The sequence below is a fragment of the Toxorhynchites rutilus genome, chromosome 1 (genome assembly GCF_029784135.1).
Source record: "Toxorhynchites rutilus septentrionalis strain SRP chromosome 1, ASM2978413v1, whole genome shotgun sequence".
NCBI lineage: Eukaryota > Metazoa > Arthropoda > Insecta > Diptera > Culicidae > Toxorhynchites > Toxorhynchites rutilus.
The window spans coordinates 80,215,430-80,233,096 of NC_073744.1; the positions used below are offsets into that span (position 1 = coordinate 80,215,430).

General features: G+C 38.0%; 1 protein-coding gene across 11 annotated transcripts in view; it reads right to left on the reverse strand.

The window, feature by feature from the left end:
* The window catches only part of LOC129763045 (tensin-2), a 518,244-nt gene that overhangs the window by 211,307 nt on the left and 289,270 nt on the right, over nt 1-17,667 (reverse strand). The window contains exon 2 of one of the 11 annotated variants that reach the window (XM_055761778.1): nt 10,808-10,869. The exons of 9 other annotated variants lie outside the window; for them this stretch is intronic. In XM_055761778.1, the coding sequence (XP_055617753.1) occupies nt 10,808-10,869 (62 nt within the window). Of the gene's footprint in view, nt 1-1,670; nt 2,722-10,807; nt 10,870-17,667 lie in introns of those variants that run through there. One more of the 11 variants, XM_055761780.1, reaches the window with a different exon arrangement.

The window sequence follows — 17,667 nt, forward strand, 5'->3', positions numbered from 1 at the left end:
CAGCAATGATATAAAACCCAACGCTAAACATCGCTCAACCGCACAACGGTCAACGCTCAACGGAACTGTTGCCTTTTCCGGATTCCTGGTCCTTTCTTTTTTTTCTAAATATGTAAATCTAACAGGTTTCAATAAAAATTCATTGCAAGCGATGAAGATTTGAAATTATTGACGGTCAAGAAAGAGCCTGAATGCAGGCTTTTCGAAATTCATTCATGCTGTTTTCGTTCAATACTTATGCTCAATATTGTTATACTCATTATAACAGATATTGTATTGAGTTTCAACAGAAGAAAATTCATCCGACACTGGGCGAAAGCTAATTTCTTCATTCGTGGATAAATTTTGATAATTTGCGGCACTGTTAGGTATCGTCCGAAAGTTTCAAAATAATCATTGGGATTTGTTCTATGACACCCCGTTACTTTATAACCGATACCACCAGCAAGGTACTGTCAACAGCGTAATAATCATTATTCGTGTACTCGAAAGAAAATACATCTTCAAATACACCTTAAACAATAATCAAAATACCCGAACACTTCACTTTATTCCTAACATCCGAAAAAAATCATGAACATTCATAATTTTTCGACCTTCTAGACAGAGGTCTAATAGAAAACTATTAGAACAAGTGAATGAAAGTTCATGAATACACTCTGCTCAACTTCTATAAGACCAGGTGATTATTTTGTGCTCTGGAATCCACTGGAATCCTCTCTTCTACAGTTTTTGCGTAGATATCGGCGCAAAAAAATCACATTCCCGCAAGACAATGCCGCTATTTAAACCTATTCAAGGAATTTAAGCAATAGATTAAGAACTAAAAACTTAATTTATTGGACTGGCCGGCTCGTTCTCCAGACTTAAATCCTGTTGAAAATTGTTGGGAGATTTTAGTATGCAGAATCTACGCTAGGGGAAAGCAGTACACCACGGTTAATGAACTCAAGGCCGTGATTTGGGAGACATGGAAGAATATCGAGAATTTCTTTTAAATTTTGAAATCGTATTATAAAAACTTGACATGTGAATGTATCATATTCAAGCCTAATAAATAAACAAGCGACGCTTTTGAACGAAATTGACGTTAAACATACTTTGTTCAAAGCATTCAACAATGTAAGAAAATATCTTGTTGAAATTCTAACCGTTTGTTTTACAATGAAATATACCCAAGGAGGTCTTATAGAAGTTGGACAGAGCGTATATCGAATAATGAAATGCATTTTATTTACAATTTTTTTTTTACAAATTTCACATGTGAAGTACCCAATTTTCCAAACTCATGCATTGTTATGACTCGTTTGATATTCCCGGGCATGGAATTGATATTGGACACATCTCAACCGTCGCGAGGTATACGAAGGGCATCAGTCCAATACATGTCAACCTTCGACTGCAGTTCAGTTCAGTTCTTCGTTTTTAAGAGGCTTTAAACTTTTCAGATCGTTCGCCTCTAAGCTCGACTGCATCGTTGCATCCGATATAAATCATACAGGATACAAACAAGCGCCCTCGGTAGGTTACACAAACCACCGTTCACCACAAAAATTTGCACACCACTCAACAGGCCGCGCAGCCAGGGACATCACACTGCCCCGATTCCAAGAAGATATAAACGTCCGTGTAAACAATGCACGGCGAATATTGTTTGCGTAAAATATTACCTTTCTTAGCGTGCTGGATAGGCTAAACGACTGCGAGTTGACTCTTATCATGTTTGCGAGTGATGTTTTGAGCTCTCTCTCTTCTTTTTTCTGAACTGCTAAGCCGGGGGATTTGTTTGCTCGCTTCTCCCGTTCGCTTCGCACGATTATTATTGTTGCTCCTTCCGTTCAACCGGAATGACACTCCGAGCGAGGCGATCGATTAATTTCGCGAGGCACTGCTTCGGTATTCCGCTGTTTAATATTCGATGTTTTGCGCGTATTTTCACCGCTAGCTAATCACTAACAATAGCTCTGACATCATCGCGTATTCCCTTGCCCAAATCGGCCCAAAGCAGCGATGTCAATCAAAAGGGTTTGGAATAATTTTATAGCTTTATTCAATAGTAACGGTGCGGTTACTGGAATCGAGCACAACTGCAATAGAAAACCCACTGATGCAATTAACACTTGGTTGTTATCATTCGACACGGAGATAGGTTCACTCGTTCAAGCAGCAGCAATTTCGCGGACTAGTTTTTTTTTTCTTCCCTAATCCAGCCGGAAGTAAACACTCGGAGGATATACGGCGCGAGCAGACGTGTCAATTTCACGCCTCTAACACTTCTTCTGGGAGCCACGAAAGGGGGTTTGAACTGCACGCGCCTCTATTCACAGCCGCTGCCGCCTGTAGGATGGATTTAATCCGGTTTCACACTTTTCTGTTTCGCACCGCAAAAATATGCACACTCGTTAAGCGGCCTCCGAATAACGGAACATTTGCACAGTGAACTGTTGTGGCGAACTGCCGCCCAACAGCTGAACAAAAATATCAGGATCTGATTGCTGCACGGCGTAGATCCTGGAGTCACACACACAAGCTACGCACACACACGCACCCACATAAACTCGTCTCTCGTGACGGTGCGGAATCGCCGGTCCGAATTCAGTTTATATGGCACGTAGAAACGAGAAACGGATTGAATCCTTTGCACGGAGTATGTGTACAAGGAGATAATTTACATGCGCGATATTCACTTTAACCGACGAACGTGTACGATCACTTTAAAGGTTCATATGCGACTAAAAATGCGAGCCTGTGAGTGGTCTTTCTCCCACGAGACTCCCTCTCATGGCGCGTTCTCGATCGCCCTCGCTCTTTCTTGCTCTCCACATCAGCTGGATCTCTCTGCTGTTCCTCATTCTGCTGCTGCTGTGTTTAGAAGAAATGCGTCAATGAAGCCAAATAATGAATCGTTTCGGTCGCTCCCGTGCTATTGAATCCATTCTGTGTTTTGTTTTTATTTTTTTTCGCTTCTAATTCACGTTGGTTTGTTTGGTCTGCAATGGGTTCATGTTTCGACTACACACCTCCGGCGAGAGGAGCTTATTCTCGTTCAAAAGGACATCAATGTGCCACGGCTATGGGGCTTCTTTCGCAGTACTTTATTCAAATTGGCTGCTGTTTTTTACGCAGTTTGCATCCTGTTGCTTCGTTGATAGGGTACTTCTCGGGGTATGTTGAATCAATAAAATATTTATGGATTACCACGTTGAGCCCCGTGTTTACTATTTCACTAGTTTGTTAGCAATACCTTCAAACATTTACATTTTCTTGCTAAGCGAACGTTCATGGGTCCAATCGCAGAACTGTTCATTGATTGATCTTCTAATTTACCCTTTACAATTTCCTTTTACTATACATTTCCTAGTACTTCTACCAAAACTCGTCATTGAAATATCAAATTATTTTCAGACATAATTCTCGTTCAGGATTTTTAATCACCTGCAAATAACATGTTTCTTCCTTACATGGAATACATATTTGACACAGAAAAGTTTTGCGCTTACCCATTTGCTTGGGTAGTTCTCGGGATATGCAGGAGTTTATATTTCATTTGTATGACAGCCTCCTCTAGCCTTAGAGAGGAGGAGCAGTGTTGAAACACCATAGAAACATTTTTTGTCCCCTAAAACCATACTATGCCAAATTTGGTTCCATTTGTTTGATCAGTTCTCGAGTTATGCGACGTCGCAGTGTCGCAACGCCATAGAAACGTATCGTACTCTCTAGAACCTCCACATTACAAATATGATACCGTTTGCTTGATTAGTGCTCGAGCTCCCCCTTAAAGAGTAAGGAGGGGTGCCGAATCACGATAAAAACATTTCTTGTCCCCTAAAACCCCCACATGCCGAATTTGGAAATTTGGTATCGTTTGCTTGATAAGTTCTTCAGTTATGCAGAAATTTGTGTTTCATTTGTATGGCATGGCATGGTATGGTATGGTATGGTATGGTATGGTATTTAAATTTAAATTCGGAACATTAGTTTTGGTTGCTTCGTGAAATTCCATATCAATGATCGACCATGCTTTGTGAAACATTGAGTACAAATGTACGTGTAAAATTGTATATGGTGGCGGTTGTGTTAAAATGATTTAAAATATGAAACTTTTTTTTCAATTTTCATAAATAAAAATCAATGTGTGTTTCCGCAAGAGAACGGATCGTTCGGTTCAAGCAGTCTGTTTTGTTGTGTTCCATTTTCACCCAAGGAAAGTTCATGCGGCGAGAAAAATCGGAAAAGTGAAGGAATATTCCAAAAAATAATTTTTCCATATGCTCTACATATCGTATTATGTGTTGTTATCCCAATTTAAATTCGCGTTGATGCATACAGTATCGTGTTCCGTTGGATTTGAAAAAAAATTTCCATTTCTATTTCGAATATGTCGAATATGTATTTTTTCTGGTGAGAATAATTGATAATTGTGTTCGTTCATTATAATTATCTTATATTACATTGGCGATTTTTTTTATTTCATCCATACATAACACAGGAACCATCTCGTCTAGGGCCACAGAGGGCGGATTTCATCATATCTCATTCCACTTCGCACCATCCAACGACTTATCACCATCCTTCTGTCGTCATCACTGGTGGAGTAAACAAACAATACCCAACAACCAAACAAAGCAGCCCTATCCAGGGACCACCAAACCATTATCGTAGAGTTTAACGATGTAATTCCTCAAATGTATCCAAAATCAGCATGCAATAGATAGCCTAACGGAATCCTACGTCAACTATGCGGTCGTGTCTCTGACATAACCCTCTTTTGGATTTTTTTTCTCTGTTCTAACATGTTTTTGGGGTATCTTCGTAGCCACATTGGTTGTGCGTTCGCTTACTTAGCGAACGATCGAGAGCTCAAAGCACAGGGCCCTCAATTGATCATCTTTGTGTTATCAGAAATCGAAATGCTCGCCGATTTGTGGGAAAAAAATACGTTTTCACCTACAGGGGAAAATTGTTGACAATATAGGAGGCGAAAGAATTTTATACGCTCACTTCGATTCTCTCGAGAAACGCAATGCTGATTTTTTTTTTCGTGAGTTAGGATTGCCGAAAAATGGTTTCGTTTTCAGTGACTTCTTGATGCCGATAATGGTTTTTCACTTCTTCAGTTCAACTGAAAACATTGCATGAAATCATAACATTGGGTTTCATCGTGAAGTGAACATGAGATGGATGAATATTTGTACAATTCAGACGCTGTCCAAATGCAGGTCGTTTAGACACCGTCTAAACAGGCTAACGTTGGAAAAGTTAGCTTTGATTTTTCGCTCCATTCTCTTTGATCTTCAGAGAAAGAGATTTTCCCACATCTCTTTGTCTCTCGGAAAAAGAATTTCCGGTGAAAAGGAACAGACGAAAATTTCAACATTATACGACTCATCGAAAACTAGACTAGATTGACTGAATACTTATCTCACAGCCGAGCGAGAATTTCGATCGCTGGTTGTTATAGAATAACTACAGGAGAAAACCGAGAATGATTCTCTGGATTTACTCGGCAATAGTGAACCTAGTGAGTCGCTAGTGAGGTGCCCCAAAACCACACTGATATTTGTGCTCAGAAAAAGATCGATAAACTATAACGTCTGGCATGCTCATAAATAACTGAAATACTACCCAGCGCAACCTCCAAACAGAGCTGCAATCCATCACCGTCAATGTCACAAAAAAACCCGACAATAGTCACTCAATTTCTCTCACGGCACGTGTGATCCGAATACTGTGACACACATTCATTTGTTTCTGACATCTGACTTAATGATGGTTTGTTCCAATGCCTCTCACTGCCAATCGCTATGTTTACAGCTTTTCTTAACGAGAGTGACGGTTGTGGTGAATAATGGTAGTAGAAATGTGAGTGACCAGACCGTCCACTCATTTTTAACAGTCGCGATGGTTATTCCGATTTGGAAAATTAATATGCTTCACGCACCCAAATTGCCACTCTGCTTTGTAGTCAGGAATAGGGATGCGAGGTGGTTTTCTTTCTCTTCGAATAACACGAAAATAGTTCTTTACATGTCTTCGCAGCCGTTTTGATGGTTTGATATATGTATATTAGAGTGCCAATGAAAATGGCCATTCCGAATTTTCAAAGGGAATTTGATTAAAAATGTTGATTCACACGAAAGACTACCCTATGCCGAACATCAGCTGAATCGGACTTCATTTACTAGTGATTTAATAGTTACATCAATTTTTTTTGAAACCCCGATTTCCTTTACTCCACCCTTGAGAGATTTATCGATTTTCAGAAAACTTAAATTTTGACATCTGTGACAATAGTAAATGAAGTCCGAATGAGCTAATATTTTGCACAGGGCATTTTATCGAGTAAATCAACATTTCGCAGGAAGTCCCATATAAAAAAATCGATATGACGATTTTCATTGGCACCCTGAACCATGCGTTTTGCCTCGTATTAAGAAAAAACAACTAAGTCCTAGAGTGTCGATTTTTGACAAGAATTTTTTTTTCGAGATGACAGTAGATCTCGTTTCATGCAATTTGAAGACATTTGGTTTAATTTTTTTGTTTTTCGAAAACCCCGATTTCTTTAATCCCCCCTTGGGTGATTTTTTGGTTTTCAAAAAAGTCAAACTTAGACGATTGTGCGACACTAGTGAATGAAGTCCGATTGAGCTGATGTTTTGCATAGGGTAGTTTTTCGTGAGAAAAAATCGATATGACCATTTTCATTGGCACCCTGAACCATACGTTTTGCCTCGTATTCCAAAAATTTTAGTTAGATTTTTTATTATATTTCAAATATGACTTATTTCAAAACAGAATGTAATAGATCAACGTTAAAATGAAAGTTAATTGGTTATTATGATTATAGTAAAGTCAAAATCGTGATTTTGGTAGATAGTAGAAGATTCACCAGGATTTTTTTAAAATGATATTGCAGCGTAATTTAAAAAAGATAGAGGTTGAGTGTGAAAGAACAAATTGTATAGCGGTAAGAGAGCTTCAATTTGGCCGATAGAAATGTTCATGTTTACTATGTATTTTTTAGGATAAGATTAAGAGTAACGCCTTAACAACCACAAACTTTGAAGTTTTTCATTTCTAAAATGTTTCATAACAGTATCCTGTATAAAATTTTCTGATCTTCCAAATAAAAGCCACAGAATTGTCCTACGTAGCGTAATTTTTGAATTAGAGCCAGTTTAAAACAAACAGGGCCCGAAACAGAGGAAAAGTTCGATAACTCTGTCATTGTTCGAATTCGAACATATGCGTAGAAAGAATTTTTATCATAAAATATAATCCTCTATTACCTCCTGAAATAATTAGGATTTTTTATATGAGAAAGGTATTCTATGGCTTTAAGGGAATGCATCACAAATTCAATTCTTCTTTTATAATCAAAAAACGAAAAATATGTGTATGAAAAACAAATAAACAAATATAGTCTCTTTTCACTTTTCACTATATATAATCGCGCTGTACCATACACGCTTGAAATAAATTTAGTTTGGAAATAATTCGTCGCTTACAACGCCATATACTATTGAAAAGTGCTATATTTGAATAAACAGCTCACGAATAAAATGTAAAAAGTCAAATTTTTCTTTCGTAACAATAGCACCACCCTAGTGAGCAACATATTTTCGCCAACCCGCACTTTCGCATCCTTTACATATTCCTCTTGGACTCTCTATCTCTCCCCTATCACCACACATTCACCGAGAGCGCTAAACTCTCCACAAAGGCAAAATAAGCTAGCAAATGTTGAAGTCGCTTAAGTTGGAATGCGCACATCCACATAATCCGCGTATCACTTCGTGACAGAAAGGGAGTCTCTCTCAGTTTGAAGATAGGAACAGCGCGCATACATTCCTCTCTTGTTGTTCAAATCTCCGTGGCTGGTGCTGACGGTCACAACTGTTTTTTTTTACTCTTCTCTTAGTGTATATCTTCCTCGCTTGAATTAATTGGATCCCGAAGGACTGAATGAAGACGAAACTAACAAGAACACACGTACGATGTTTTGTTACCAAATTTGTTATTTTCCTTCCTAGCGCCCATTGTTCGAATTCATTGAACTGTTGTGGCTGGTCGAACGGAAAAGGAAATTCTCAGGAAGAAGGGTATCGATATTCGCGTTTTCTTGTTGTAAAATTTCGTACTTCTTCCAAGGAGACAACACAATTTGTTGGATAAATTGAGGGATACGCGTCGGACGCACGGGACCAGCACAAGTAATTGCCGACCGAAAAAGAAATAAAAATTCAACGCTGGTTGACAACCGGCTTTTCTTTGTTTCGCTCTCAAATCCCAGCATCAGCTGCTGAAGTTGCTGATGCCGTTGTGGATGCTGAGTTTGCGAATTTTACTGAAAAAGAAAACAATCGCCTCATCTCATCTGGTTTCGCTCATCCCTTTCGTCGGGACGAATGTAGGTGAGTGGATTGTTTCCTACCGGTTTTCTGTTGATGGCGACTTGGCAGCGAGTTTGGGTACAGGCGGCGGAGGACACGCGCACGCTGTGATTCTGCTTTGTGTGCACCCTCGTCTGCTGTTGGTTTCATTCCCGGAATGCATATATTGGTAAATATTTTCGCGTATGCACTTTACTGCGCCATTCCGAGATGCGCACATCGTTCGTTCTCCCGAGCAGAGGTCGAATTCATTTCTTGCCACGACGGAATGCAACCAAGAAGAAGAAGCAAGACAAATCTCTTCCGCAGGAGATGACAACACTTGGCACGAAATATTTTAAACAGATTTTTTTCGCGCGCCGACAGTTTAGAGCGGCTTAGTGGCAATGTTGATGCTAAGCAAAAGTTATGAGAGATAAAAACAACGTGCCATGCAATATGCTCAATAGTGCTGACTAAACATGAAAAGAAACGAGCGTAAAAATAATCTGCGAATTCGATCATCGGGAAGAAATATACCGATGAGATCAGGGTTGCCAATGGTATTTTTCAAAAAAACTGGAATATTGTTCTAAAAAAATTGGAAGAAAACTGGATGCTGCAAACCCGTTTTATTTTAAGAAGATTGGCTTTGAATTATCTTAAATGATTCTTTTACAGTGAGGAATAGAATTTCCTTCGAAATTTCGCGTAGTATATAAATACTAAATTGGGTTGGATGAAAAGTAATTGTCGATTTTTTCATTACGAATAAACTACATTTTTTGTACATAGGATGAACTTTAATCAATTATATAATTTTCATTCTGTTGACCTTTTGCCATCTTTCTGGCAATTTCATAATTCCGCGTTCGTAGAACTTTTAGTTTTATCGGCAAAAAACTGATTCAAGTGCAATTTCACAGCTTCATCGTCATTGAAAATTCTACCATCCTAGTAGTTCTGCAAAGATCGAAACAGATAGTAATCTTATGGTGCATAGTTAGGACCATATGGTGGATGTAACATCAATCCCCAATCAAGCTCCATTGATTTTTGGCGAGTGATCATGGATGTTTGTGGTCTGGCGTTGACCTGGTGCCCTACGATTGATTAATTCCGGTCGTTTTTCGATAAACGTTGCATTCAGTTCGTCCAGTGTTTTTTTATCATCACTCCTTCCAATCACACTAAATTGAGAGAAAAATCTTCTTTTGGTGAATATCAGCTTCTGAGTTGATGTGAGGTGTTTCATCATGCTTGGCTCATGATCGTTTTCGATTGACATGTGTTGTCTAACCACCATAGAAACATTTACTGCACCCTTGAACCTCCATATGCCTAATTTGGTTTCATTTGCTTGATTAATTCTCGAGTAATGCAGAAATTTGTGTTTCATTTGTATGGTAGCCCCCTAAGAGAGGGGGAGGAGTGTCTAACCACCGTAAAACATTTATTGCACCCTAAAACCTTCACATGCCAAATTTGGTTTCGTTTGCTTGATTAATTCTCGAGTAATGTAGAAATTTGTGTTTCATTTGTATGGCAGCCCCCCTAGCAGAGGAAGTAGAGTGTCTAACCACCATAGAAACATTTATTGCACCCTAAAACCTCCATATGCCTAATTTGGTTTCATTTGCTTGATTAATTCTCGAGTAATGCAGAAATTTGTGTTTCATTTGTATGGCATGATTGAAAATTATTGCATCTGAAAATAATTTAATATTAGAATGACGAGTTTTGATAGAAGTACTAGGAAATTTATTCTGAGGTTTGCCGGGTCAGCTAGTGTATTATAATTCTGGATTAATTTTTGATTGGGTCCCACAATATTATTCCAATACTAAAATATGTACATTCAATACCAAAGCAAAACTGATTCAGTATTACCTTGGTATTGAAATTATCAAATTGAGGTATTAAAATGCTATTTCTCTGCAATTTTCTAATCTTATTCTTTGATATTTTATTTTTGAAAAAAAAAATATATGCTATGCATACGTCCAAAATAAACATATAAAGTGCATATACATTTTACGCAAAGTATGCATTATCTTTTTTATTACGACCTATGCGTCGAAAAGGAGAGCTTAGATCATTCGTTACTTTGAACTAAAATTACATTAAGTGACCATGAGAAACTTATATCCTATTGATGAAAGTTTACTTGGGTTTTACATTCATATAAATCAAAATCAATAGAGCACATTTACTCTATGATCGTTAGAATGACTTGAAGGGTCTATAACGTCTGATGTTTATATCAACTCAAAACCAGCATGGCACGCGGACTCTATGAACCTTTTTGAGTAAGATTTCACGCTATGAACATTGTACCAGTCGTGGTTGAAATGGTAGTTCAATTGGGCTGAACTTCAGAATGTTTTGGAGGACCTTAAATATCTATATGAATAACCTAAAATATTTACATAAATTGCACGTTGCTGCTTGGATAGGCACCACACGCACTGCGCGCAGACCGTATTGAGTTCTGAAATGTAAGCAGGATACAAACACAGAGTTAAATGTGTATAATAAAATAATTTGAGGTGTATACACCTTGGATCGAACGAACCATAAATGCAAAAACAAAAAGAAAACAAATTTGGTAAAGTGATAAGAAGGGTGAGGGATGGATAATATTTATTCATTGTGACTTTATTACATAAAATGGTTGAAACTGCATCCATATAAACAACTGAATATTATTTGAAAAAACTGAAAGATTGAAGGCTTTAACTGTTTGACTGGGTTGAGAAAAAAACTGGAACATTGGCAACGCTGGATGAGATACACTCGTCACCCCGTGCAGAGAGAGAGAGAGAGATCATTCAAACAACGAGGATTGTGAATGAGTTGCCATTTAATAGGTGAAACTGCTTTTCATTTTTTCTTGCTTCCTCCGGCTTCGTCAAGTACTGATTGAGCAGTTTGTACCCTCGTCCGTCCTAATCTAACAACTAGTTGCGCCTCGGCTGGAATCCGTTCTCTGTAGAGACGGTAACGACGCATATGCTTCTATGGTGTGATTTTAATCTCGAACCCGTGTGGCTCATTTCTCCGGCTACAGCCGGAGGAGAAAATTGGCCAACGATCGGTACGCGCTGCTGCTCTGTAATCAGCAGACAGGTAGTTCCTCAATCCACGTGAGATATTTCGCCCATGAGTTATGCTAATGGCAAATCGGATTGGTAATTGCTCGAACATGACGCCCCTCGGACCTGGGAGGCTCACGCGAATCTTCCCTTTCGACGGGGTTGCATCAACGCCCGGCTGTGCAACATCGATGTGAACAATCATGACTTATAAGTGGCGAACGTGAAGAAATTTGTGTTCAGTAATCAATTGGATTGAAAAACCACAAACTGTTTCCAAGGCACGAAAACAAATGTATGTGCGTTTCCAAAAAAAAAAAAACACGCTGAAGCTGATCTAATGCTGGTGCAATTCGCCTGGCAAACCAACCTCGCAATAGTCATCAAAACTTATTGCATTAACATTCCCGAACGGTTGTACTTTATCGCGCATATGCATTAATGGAAAATAGCGAAAAGTGCTTCGGTATATGAAGCTGAATATACACACACACGCGTTCCTCCCGCCCTCCTTTTCCTGGTTGCAATCTCTTCCAGATGATGCAGAATCTGGCTTTCCGTGAAATTTTTGCCTGAATTCCTAAGTCTGGCGAACCTTGTCGAAAGCAAAATGGTGTACGTGATCGCAGTAGTGGGTGCTGCGCACCTTTGATCGCAGGCGAATTCCTCAAACGCCATCTATCAAGATGAATTAACATGTCGCCAGGAGGGGTGGCTTGGAAAATTGCACTCTCGAGAGCCTTGACATAAATCAAATCGCACAACAATTGAGCCGTTCGAGTTTGCTGTTAGCCCTGTGAGAGGTTCGTTAGTTTGGCTCTGGCTGGCTGGAATGCAGTCGTCGTCAAGGGGTTCCGTAGGGTTTATTATGCCGTGCGGAAAGGTTGCGTGCCCCGAGTTGGAAGGCAATGCCCATGTGGTTAAAGTTAGTTATGGGAACTACGATTGAAGAAATCAGGTCTCTGTATTGCGAGAGATTTGAAAGGGTTTAATCTTCCTTCTCCGTCTCTAGGGTGAACTTCGTCTCGTATGAGTCATTCCATCGCCGTGTGGACATTTGTTGAATTATACACAAAACTACAATTTCAGCAGTGTGTTCGCATAATGGAAAAATCGAATGGATTGGATTGTTATTTCATTGCGTTGAAATAAATTTTCACTCATTTCTACGCGCTTGAGAGCGAGATTCGGGCGTGGTTATGTTTATTAAATTCTATTTTAATTTGTTTTAACCATTGTATGTCGTCAGCAAATGGTATATATTTACAATGGTTCAACACGAGATTTGACCAAAGTCATAGATCAGGGATTCTCAAAGCGGTCGATATCGACCCTTTGGGGTCGATATTGGTTTCTCAGGGGTCGGCGAAGACGAAAACTGATTTTAGGGATCGACGAGATCTAAAAGTCGCCCCCTATTAATTTACACAAATTCTTATTTAAAACTTTTAAGATACTGTATTTGTACTGTATTAGAGAAAATAGTATTATTGTTGTAATTTGTAATAATAATTATTAATTACAAGGGGCTGTCCACATACCACGTGGACAGAAAATGCACAATTGAGGATACCCCCAGCAAAGAATCATACTAATCTTATACTTTATTCAACCATACATCAGTTTACACTTTTTCTTAACGAATCTTAATGTCTAATTAATATGTTTACGAGTTAATATAGAGCTTAACACTAAACCTACCGATGTTTAATATATACCTATTCCTACCACAACGGGTCAAAATATAATTTTCATATTTTTGAGTAAATAGATTCACAAGAAATAAACAAACTTTTTTCTAGCTTTCATAATTTTACATGATACATGCAGTGATATACGCTCTTTCAAGAGAAATTTTAAAAAAATAATACGGCCGCAAAGGGTTAATATTGTACGTTTTTTGTCAATTCCAAATGATAAAACAAACTCAAGAAAATAAATAGATTTTTTGAATATTTAAATCAAATAATCAGTAGGTATTACAATTCATTTGTCCACCTTGTTAACCATTATACACTTGACAACAAAACTAGAGGAACAGAGTAGAAAGTCTGAATTTTTAAGGGGATTTTTGGAATGTTGTAGCTTTGTAAATAATCATCGAATGAATATGGGATACACATATTTTTAAACTTTCAACGTTCAAGTTTTGAAACACTCCGCGTATACATTTTCATCATGGTCAAAAATGTCGGGGAGAAATCGATTTCTCCCCATGTTTCCTTGGCTTTCGTGAACTAATAATGTTCTAACCAAGTCAATAGCAAATTCAGTTAAGCTTGACAGATCTCAATTGATTCTTAGAATGTTCTAGTAAGACCTTCCACTACAGAGAAATTTGGAATAAAAAATTACCCTTTTGTCTTTGATGATGAGCATTTCAACAAATAATGATCGCACCGCAAAACGAAACGTGGTTTGAAAAAAAGCTGAAATTTTCTACACCATTTTTTTAATACATTCAAAAACTGGTTTTGTAGTGTTTCAGAAAATTTAGTTAGTGTGTGTATACGCTCCCGTAGCTGAGTGGTTAGCGTCACACCTAATATGCCGGGGGTTCGGGTTCGATTCCCGTTCTGGTCGGGGGAATTTTTCGTCAAAAAAATTTTCTTCCGACTTGCACTGTGGTCACGCGTATTCTTGCCACTCAGAATGCACTCAAGGCGTGTTATTTGGCATAGAAATCTCGACCAAGTACTAGTAAAATTGACACAAGTAATACTACGTTGAGACGACGAAGTTCCTCTAGGAACGTAAGTGCCATTTAAGAAGAAGAAGAAGTGAATACGCGGGGTGCGTATGCATATATGTGAGATCACTGCTTGCAATTCCCATACCAATAAACGCATGAAAACGAAAGTTACGTATCGTCCAATCCAAGAGTACGCATGGCATTTTGTACTTCTGATAAAGTTTGCGATGAGGTACTCCTCTAATTAACTCGAAACTTTGACGGATCAGCTAGGAAAAATAGATGAACGTTCGCTGGAGTTTTTGGGATACAAAATATTTAAAATTTATCTGCTAGCATTAATTATTACTGAAAAATTTGTAAAATTGCACTATAATACGAGTACAAACAATCCAGTTTTTGGCGCTTTCTTGAAATCGATGTAGACATTTTTAATGTTTGTTGTCGTCAAAGCAACTAATGAACCTTGTACAAAATTTATTGAAGTTTTCAAAACCGCCGTTCGATTTGCTGTGCGATTATTGTTCATGGATATATTCATGATCGGAAGGGTAGTTTTTCATTCTATCAAAAATCCTATAATGAGCTCAAGGTCAATAGGATTTTCTATTGACTTAGCTAGTGAAATACTCCGTTAGTCTCCATAAGGCTAGCAAAAATTGAAATAAATTGTGTTTTTTTTTCTTTTTTTACATCTACTACGGGGTGTTCATAGCCACATTAGTTGCGCGTTTGATTACTAAGCGAACGATCATGAGTTCAAAACTATGGGAACTCAATAAACAATCTTTTTGTTCATTACCTCCACGCAACCAGCGATGTCAACGAAAGTTTTGAAATAGCTGGAAAAATTTTAAAAAAACTGGTAAAAATGGAAAAAGCCGGAAGGGATCAATTTTTCTTTTTTCAGTTTTGTTTATATTAGCAAAAAAATTACGAATGAAGTGACAGTGTCTGCAGGTAGCATTTTTATTTTCGTTATCCTATTTTGTGATCATACATTAAAATATTATGCTTTTGCTTTACATTTTGCCTCATTCTAACTATCCCTGACTTTTCTCTATGCATGGAAGCTAGAATTTCTCGCATAGTTTTTGTTCTCGTTATACTTTTTAGTTTGGATTCTGGAAACAACTGTTGCTAAGAAATGCAGCAGTATCAGAATCGTTATAATATTTTTTCTCAAGGGAAATTATTGAAACAACTTTTCGTGGTACAATTTTACTCTAAAAGCCCCTTGTTACAGTGAATTCAGTAAAATCCGGGTTTCGGATCTCCCTTATTATCGAAACTCTGAATATATTTTTTTCTTTATTCCCTCACCGAGGACAAGCGTGGATATTTTTTATCTCCTATCCTTCCTCTAAAGTTGTCCACGTGGTGCGTGGACAGTCCCCAATTATTATTTATTGAACTTCATGTCTATTTATTGATGAGAAAATGATGTCAAGTTTACTCAATAAAGCAAAGTATTTTAATTGGTAAGTATTTTCTATGAATAAGAGAAAAATAAATTTAAAAAAATTGGCTTAGGGGTTTGAGAACCCCTGTCATAGATAGTCTTCAAAATTTTCAAGTTTGATAATGCATATAGGTTATGAGTACTAACTTACGGAGATCTTTCAGAAGCTTATTTTGTGGATCATGGCGATAAAATCATATTAAGTTGGTTGGTATAATTGATTATTTAGGGGATTCCGTTTGGCCGATACGAGAAAGATCTTTAGTATATGTAGTGCAACATATGCCACCCACCGTTTGCCTAGTGAAAAAATGTAAATTACACCACTTATACCAAGCCATTCTCCATCTGTTATAAATGAAACAGTGTAGTATGATGATTTTCGAACCTTTTCAGCGTGGAAAGAATATTTGAAACCGGGAAATTTAAAGAAAAATTCTGATTTTTATAAAAAATTCATACGAATTTCAAATCATCATTTTACTCGCTGCGCCCTCTGGTTGTAAATCTAACTTAGATTCGTCGATAGCGAAATAAAAACTGAGGTTGGCCAGAACGAGCACAATATTTAGAGAAACTTCACTGACAGCCATCGGAATGCATCGACAAATCATGACTAAGATAGGCTTCCAAGCAGATGCTCATATTTATACATTTTTGAGTTTTTAATAATTTGCTTTAGAAGCAATTTTGAGCTATTGAAACAGTTTTCTGAGCCAATAAGTAATCAACATTACTTATACATCTTTTATCATTCGAATGAAGTGATTAACATACCACCTTGTTCAACCGACAAAGAGGTATTAATTTTAGCTAACATCCCAGTACAAATTCAAATATGATATGATGCAAAAATACAGAGGCACTCTTCGCCAGAAGGTATGCAAATCGACACAGTGTTCCCACCGAACAAAATTGTTCCATACTGTGCGCTAACTATCTTTAATTCTTCCTTAGAATCAGGCAAAACTGCTGTGTATGACATTACCATTGTGAAAGACCGCTGTCTGATAGTTGAAGCAAGGCGACTTGAACGACGAAAAACCCTCGGAAAAGGATAATTTAGAAAAGTAGACTAAATACTCGGCCTTGAGAGAGATAATTTCGAAAGCCTCGCTGCCGTCTGATCGCTAGATGAATGATGAATTGTGAATACAATAATTTGAAATCGCGAATGGCTTGTGTTCGAACTGCAATGGCCGAGTAAAACTTCTCTGTAGCGGATTTTCTCTAATGCGCTCAAAGCTAAAACATATTTATTTTTAAATCAATTTTAATAAATTATGAACTAATGCTTACATTTTTAGTTTTATCTTCTCCGACACTATTTTATCTTCTCCGACACGAGCTTAAATAGCCTTTGCCTATATGCCTGTCGCCTGTGATGTTTGCTCGAATTGATTCAATTTCTTTAATTTAATTCAATATAATTTTACCTTCAGTTCAATCAAATCTTCGCACCACGTAAAATTGAAAAAGCTCTGGAAGCTACTCGTGTATTCTACAGAGAGAAAATCACTTCGATACTGACGTTTTTCATAACGCCTGCCTAGACTATTAATTGGTGAACAACGGAATTCGTGAAACAAATCTTAGTCTACTAGATATTTCAGCGCGGTTCTAACACTCCCCAGCCCATAAACCCTGTCCGCATTACTCTTGTGTAAGGCCAGCAGGTTTATCTCCTAGCTCCAGAATCGCTAGTTTAGCCACAGGTCTTCGAAAGCATCCATTAGTGGTCCTAACCAAGGCTTGACGAATACGACCATCCTGTCCGATGAATACTTCGTCTACGATGCCCCTGATACTTGTACCTCCTTTACCATCATCCATCACTAATACTAAGTCTCCTACTTTCAGTGTCCGGCTATCCTCGTACCACCTACTACGTTGGTTCAGTGTTGGAAAGTATTCTTTGCACCAACGGTCCCAAAACTTCTTGGCTAGTACTTGCGTTCGCTTGTAATTACTTCTAAGTTCTTCCGCCAGCGAAATCGGTACTTGGAATGGGTGATGCTGTCCAGACGAGTTTCCATGGAG